The sequence below is a fragment of the Triticum urartu genome, chromosome 1A (genome assembly GCF_056163025.1).
Source record: "Triticum urartu cultivar PI428250 chromosome 1A, HENAU_Tu73, whole genome shotgun sequence".
Taxonomy (NCBI): domain Eukaryota; kingdom Viridiplantae; phylum Streptophyta; class Magnoliopsida; order Poales; family Poaceae; genus Triticum; species Triticum urartu.
In genome coordinates, this window is record NC_141873.1 from 554,895,765 (window position 1) to 554,903,027 (window position 7,263).

A 7,263-nucleotide genomic window follows, 5' to 3' on the forward strand; every position below is an offset into this window, starting at 1 on the left:
AGCTTGGTGTCAAATCTGCCAACAACACCATCATGCCCACTTGAACAGAATAGGAGGTTAACAATTTTTAACATGCATGAAAATTACATTTTCTAACAGTAGGCATAAACTAAGCAACATTCATATATATGCAACTTTAATTCAAAAGATGAACGGTTGATTTTATGTAATATTTGCAGAAGGCTATGTTATGATGTACACTCCTAAACTATAATAAAATTTGATGTCAAAATGACCACTAACATTATCGTGGGGACTTCAACGAAAATAAATAGCAGACGCATACATGGATGTCCCTGCGCCGCCTTTGCATGCACTAGGCACTAGCCACTAGCATTTTGCCGCCGGCCAGGTCAGTCGCTCCCTCGTTAGCTCATGCATATATAACATTTATATGAGCTAGAACCCACCATTGTCCATGGGGCCATTGCCCCCCCCCCCCCCCCCCCCATCATGCGAGGCATGGACATACAAATTACTCCATCCATAAACTAATATAAGAGTGTTTAGAGCACCAAAGTGGTGATCTAAGTACTCTTATAGTATTAGTTTACAGAGGGAGTACAATATATGTCTTTGATGATGGCACAATCATCTCCTTGTCCTCCAACATCCGCAAACACGACATCATCATTCTTCAAGGTTTTCAAGACCATAAACTCAATTCCGGCTTCATATTCCAAAACTGTGTACACGTGGTGAGGTCCTCAACGACATCCAGATCTACCCTAAAAGTGAAGATTCGTCCATAATTGGAAATGGAAGTTCACTAGTCCATGGGAGAATACCATATGTTTTTTATTCTAAAATCAAAGAAGCTCCGTAGAAAAATTCTTAAAATAATATAGTCCTCCAATTTCTCCATACAAATAGTTTTAGTCAAAGAGAGATTACATGAGTATTAAGATAGAACCAATTCATAGTACATTTGGTTGATCTTTTTTGGGTGTCAAAAAGATACTAAATTTAAGTAAATTTAATTTGACATATCTATTTTGAGTCCACCATGTGTGTATATCAACAAAGCCGATGCCCGCCGAGAGTAAAATATCATATTCTTCGCTCGTAACAAAGAATAAAGAGCATTTTTTAAGCGACGAAATCGACAATCCACCTGCTTTGGGCTTTGCCCACCGTAATGTAGTAGTTTTTCTTAGGGATTTTTTCTGAATGTCCAGTTTTCTATTGATTTTAATCCCTTTTTTGCAGCTTTTCCCGATTTTTATTTTACATTTTAAACAATTTCATAATTCTTTTAAAATCATGAATTTTTCAATCACAAATATATTTTAAATTTGTGAATAGTTTAAAAATTCACAAACAACTTTCAAATTCTTTATCAGTTTTATAAATCCAGGTGTGTTTTTTAAATTCTTCATATTTTTTAAAACTTTTTTAATAATTTAAAACATTTCATAAATATTTCAAAATTTATGGACATTTTTCGAAATACACAAACAGTTTTAAAAGAGCTACGAATATATTTAACTTTTTTTAGTATAGAACATAGTTATCTAAAAGATCTGTAAAAGCAGATGTAACAGGTTTTCTTTTTGGAGCAGGAGTATTCAATCATTTTTTAAACAGCTTTTTAGGGTTTTAAACAAGTTTTCCTGCTAACATAACAGCGGCAAGCGAGCTGCGCAGGCGTTATTGGACCTGACCCGTGTGCGCCATTTGGAAAGGTCCCAGCCTCCCGGGTGTCTCTGACAGAATATCCATCTGCCACTCATTGCTAGAAAATTGTCGGCCGGATGCTATATTTTTCTCTTTTTTTCCATTTTCTGTTTCTTTTTTCGGTTTTAGTTTTTCCCTTGTTCGTTTTTTACTTGATTTTTTCTTTCCATTTCTTTCTTTCAAAAAATTTGTGATCTCGAAAATAATGCTTACAATTTCATAAAAAAGTTGATGTTTTTCGAAAAATGTTTACATTTTCAAATTATGTTTGGGGTTTCAAAGAAAATCCCCATTTTAAAAATTGTTCATGGATCCAAAAAATCTTTTCCTTTTCCCAAATTTTGTTCACAGTTTCAAAAATGTTTCCTTTTAAAAAAATATTCATGTTTTCAAAATGTGCTCGTATTTTCGAAAAATGTGTTTTGAAAATAATGTTTGGAATTTCGAATTGTTTGGGATAAAAAGTGTTTGAGATTTCAAAGAATGTTAGGAATTACAAATATTGTTCACATTTTTTAAGATGTTTTGGAACTTCACAAATTGTTTGTATTTTTTTTTAAAATACGGCATTTCAAAATTGTTCACAATTTTCTGGATGTTTCAAAAACGTTTCAAATCTAGTGGCTAGCAGCATGTGTTCAACAGTGCGAGTTTGATTCCCTCGCAAGGGTGCTTCTTTTATTTTTATGTCGTGCGCTACAAAGCACTACTTGTTTCGCCCCCGGACCTGACCCGCAGCAACACCACCACCGAGATTCCGAGAGGAGAGTCCGGCCATCTCGACAAAGATCTTGTTGGTACACATGGCCCAAAATATGTCACAGTCGTCTCGTCTGCCATTCATATTTAGAGGGTATCCACTCCAGCGTATGTAAAAGCATGTGGTACTATCCTTCTCGAGGGAAAAGTATATAGCTACTCGCATGGCATCCAACACACAGTTTGTTTGTTGCCGTCTAAATCAAAAGGCGGCGAGATGGCAAAACGATAAATCTTACGTGCCATGCCAATGCATGCCGCATGCGTGGTAGGTATTGAGTTGCAATGGCAATCGTATGTAGTTCTAAAAAAAAGGCAACCGTACATAGCAAGCAAGAATTCGATCCCACGTACTTCTGCTCACATTTTAATTTGTTCCACTGGGTTTTCGAAGATACTATCAAGATACCCACCTACTCGCTTCGGGTTCATGTATAAATCGGCAATCATCAATGGGGATTATTCAGAGTTGGATTACCTTTTCGTTTACTGACCGGCGCAGGCTTTTGATCTAAAAACTAAAAATTATGCAGCTGGCCAGTTTTATTCCACAAATTAAGCTCCTGAGGACCAACCTTGTTAGCCGCTTTCCGGCTAGCAACGTTGCCATGACGCACCGCTAGACAATCAGAGAGCGAGTGTGGTGGGGAAGCAGCTGTCGTGCACACAGCTGAGCACGTTGCGGTAGTCCCTATCGACGGTGAAGGAGTCGTAGACATTGCCGTCGCTGCTCTTCTTGTACTCGAACAGAAGCGACGAGTGGTTGAAGGCCGTGAGCTTGACGAAGCCATAGTCTTGATCCCTGAAGACGCTCCACCTAGGGATGGCCGTGGTGTAGCTGGAGAGGTGGCTGCCGCCGCCGCCCGCCACGACGAAGATGGTGCCGTTCATGGTGCCCGAGTAGTGGCTCCGCTCCCCGGTGACGCACTGGCTCTGGTAGAGCGGGCATGTGCGCTCGTAGTTGTGGACGTGGCCGAAGAAGGCCATGTCAACGCGGTACCGCTGCCACAGCTTCTGCAGGCTCTCCCGGCCCTCGGGCTCCTCGAAGGAGCCCTCGGCGGCGTACCACGCGTTGGACGAGTAGCCCAGCACCCGGTGCGCCGCGAAGATGAGCCATGGCTGGTGCTTCCGGTCCACCGTGGAGAGGCACTCCTCGATGAACTTGTGCTGTGGAGTCCCCTCTCGCCAGTCGTGCCCCGTGTCCGCCACGCAGAACCGGAACATCCCGTAGTCCACCTTGTACCTTCGATGGCAGCCATTTCAACCCCAATAGTTTCGTAGGAGTATATGGAAATAGATAGAACGATGCATGTCTGTGGGTGCAGAGATATATTGATTGAAAAATGTGTGTGCATACCAGAAATTTGCTCTGTTTTCAGCTGGGTAGTAATACATAGTCTCGGCCGGTACGCCGCACTCGCCGCCAGAGTCCTTGACATCGAAAAATCCACCGGTATTGGGCCAGTCCCTCTCATGGTTACCACTGTAGACGAAAGATAAGGATACATTTTTACATGACACTGCTCCATAGGTACACGATCACAGCGTGATCTATGTATCTATAACGTACCTCGCAACCATGTAGGGCTTCCTGGCGCTGATGGGGGCGACTTGTGCGGTGAACTGGTCCCATTGGGAGAGGTATCCGTTGGCATATGGCATGTCGCCGATGTGGAAGACGATGTCGTAGTTGTCCAAATCTTTGACCAGCGTGTCCGTCGTGTTCAATGACCCCGGCTGGTAGTTGGCGAACTCATTCGATCCGTCCCTCTCCGCCTGAAAATGAGAATGCCAAACCATGTAGAGGCCATGTATGGTGGATTCCATTTATCAACATTTGAGTGTAGGACAGTTCCTTTATTTCATGTCAAGTGAAATTGGCTTGCATGCGTCACAAAGGGTACTACCTTTCCCATGTCACCGAAGACGATGATGCGCTGCAGCGAGTTTTGTCCAGGGGTTGGCGGCGCCCGGAAAGTGTAAGGCTTTCCCCACACCATGGTACCGTCGGAGAGCTCATGCCCGATCTTGTAAGTGTACCTGCATCGCAAACGAACTGGTCTTGAGTAATCCATTTTCCAAGGATGGGAACTACTACATTTTTCCAAGGAATTTGCCTACTCTTTGTTGGGCCACAGGTCCCTCATGAAGGCCGTGTGGATGAACCCGGGGTCTCTCCACCCAACCGTCCTCGCCGGCTCGCCTGGATGAAAATGAAAACACACCATGAACCACACTCGTGAGCTTCTCTTGTTTCTGGACATCGTCTCGAAGAGGGAAAAAAGGTACGTACCACACATGCTGCCGCGGTTGAAGGTCAGCGTGCCGGCGGGCGTGCGGGTAGGGTTCCTGACCCCGCCGCCGGGGGCGACCATGCCCCACTCCACCAGCGGGTAGGCCTCGTCCATGTCGTAGCCGCTGGTCCATGTGACCGTCATCTCGTCGTGGGTCTTGCCCTGCGCCAGCCGCGGGAACACCGGGGCCTTGGGGTTCTTGAACGCCACCGGCTTCGACACCGCCACCAGCTTGGGCTGCCAAAAAAGTAGGAAAACACATAACCAAGATCACTTCACACGAAACAGCTGAGATCGTGAAAGTGTAAGAGAACTAGTGGTTACATTTTCGAAGCCGCCGGTGAAGAGGGCGAAGGAGAAGTCGGAGCGCTGGTTGATGATCTGGAACCGGATGGTGCCCTTGCCCCAGTAGCGGTAGTTGGCCGAGTAGTTGGCGTACTGATACTGCACCCACGCCCACACACACACCAACAGATTAGTCATGGCCGGCGACGTGCATCGGTCCATATTAACTGGCAATTGCCATGCATGAATTTCAGTCAACCGACCTTGATAGGCGCTGTGCAGAGTCCCGGCTCGTCGGGGTTCCTCCGCGGGTTAGGGCACGAGCCCGAGCTGCATGCGCACAAGAGATGCCATAGATATTATTCCTCCATGCCAGAGGATCCTACAGGGATTAGAATGCTAAGGGGAAAAGCTTATTTTACATGAAATCGGCAGGGGAGAAGACGGCGATCCAGTCGTCGGCGGAAGGGTTCTCCCACCCGTATTTCACAGTGACCCATGCGGTGTCTTCTCCCTGTCATAGGCATCCGAGTTGCTTAGACTTTTTTTTTAACATAGAATAATTGGCACTTTATTCATATTCAAGCACCATCACAATGTATTATCCGACTACGAAAATTGCTCAGTTTATGCACCACTTCCATTTCCCCTTTCCCCTTTAATATAAGATACGCAACTTCCACGGTTTGGGTTTATTAGGGCCTCCAGAATTTCAGGTCAAACTTTTACCATGAATTTTATTAGTAAATAATAAGTGATATGACACTAAAATTACATTGTTGGATTCATATTCGAAAGAAGATTTCAACCATACTATTTTGCAATATATAACTCATATTTTGTTACACAAATGTATGGTCAACCTTTTTTTTTGACTCAAAATATGAGGGGCCCTAATAGACATGAACGGAGGAAGTAATCCCTCCGTTTCTTTTTAGTCTGCATATAACTTTTGTTTGATGTCAAAGTATCTCTAGTTTGACCAAGCTTCTAGAAAAAAGTATCAACATTTACAATGCCAAAGGAATATCTTTAGATTCATTATGGACTGTAGTTTCATGTTGTGTATATTTGATATTATAGATGTTCATATTTTTTAATACAAATTTGGCCAAAGTTTGTAAAGTTTGACTCGAAACAAATCTTATATGCGTAGTAAAAGGAAGGGAGGGAGTATTAATTACTTAGTCATACGTACAACCCGGTTGTTCGGGAGTTTATTAGGACCCCTTGTATTTAGTGTCAAACTTTGACTATAAAATTACATAATAAAATATAAATTATATGTCAGAAAGATTATATGGTGAGAATACACTCTCAAATAGAAATCCATTGGTATATCTTTTGTGTCATAAAAAATGGTCAAACTTGGACCCAATCTACAAATTATGTTTGTTCTGCATTTCCATTTAAAAGATCCAACTAGCATATACTGTATTTTATGGTTATATGTGTGCACCGATTATTAACTACTTGGTCAAATCATGCTGATGGATATTGGTAATGAACAAGCTAATGAATATGTACCTGGTCGCCGAGCAACGCCGGCGTCGCCCGCACGTACGCGGAGCCGTGCAGGTCCACGGTGGCCTTGTGGATGGCGATCTTGGACAGCGGCTGGATCCCCTCGGCCGGCGACGCGCTCACCATCGCCGCCGCTGCCGCCATGGCCAGCACCGCCGCCAGGACAACATGCGCCATCCTCCCCATGGCCCAACACCGTCTCCTCCCGTATCTTCTACGCACTGGCAGGCAGCTGCCCCTGCTCCTTGGCTTCAGGCTGGTGAGTGTCCAGTGTATGCCGGCCGGCCGGCCTATATGTAGTACGTACTGCCACCAAGTGGCAGGCCGCGTGAACCACGGGCTATGTTAAAAATTGGTAACTACAGTACGTACGTACACGACTCGATCGGTAGCCTCGTGATTCGTGGAGCACGTTACTATCGATCTCGGCATGTGCTCTTGCTTTCTTTGGGTACTCTTCGTTTACCAGTCAAGACACTCTCTGATGACTGGCACACACTCTCTATATATGTCCGAATTATTGCTTTTAGTAACTTGGATTGGATCAGACGATCAATCAATCGCGACCGGGGATCTGCGCACGTACACAGGGCGCGCAGCATCGACCCGGATAAGCTTATCCAGCATCGATCCGTGATTGATGATTTGAGTGATGCGATTTTAGTAAGAGCTAGTAGTAGTAAGGTTTTGGCCAACGAGCATTAAATCTGCACCACAAGTGGAA

At 44.3% G+C, this 7,263-nt stretch overlaps 1 protein-coding gene across 1 annotated transcript; it reads right to left on the bottom strand.

The window, feature by feature from the left end:
- Positions 1 to 2,871: 2,871 nt before the first annotated feature.
- LOC125538861 (nucleotide pyrophosphatase/phosphodiesterase) lies at positions 2,872 to 6,814 on the bottom strand. Its single transcript, XM_048702169.2, has 10 exons — positions 6,543 to 6,814; positions 5,438 to 5,529; positions 5,279 to 5,345; positions 5,055 to 5,174; positions 4,730 to 4,967; positions 4,558 to 4,639; positions 4,344 to 4,476; positions 4,007 to 4,212; positions 3,794 to 3,919; positions 2,872 to 3,679 (listed from the first exon to the last, which is right to left on the bottom strand). The coding sequence occupies exons 1-10, from the start codon at positions 6,723 to 6,725 to the stop codon at positions 3,064 to 3,066; spliced, it is 1,863 nt and encodes a 620-aa protein (XP_048558126.1). The 5' UTR covers positions 6,726 to 6,814; the 3' UTR covers positions 2,872 to 3,063.
- Between the last annotated feature and the right edge of the window lie 449 nt (positions 6,815 to 7,263).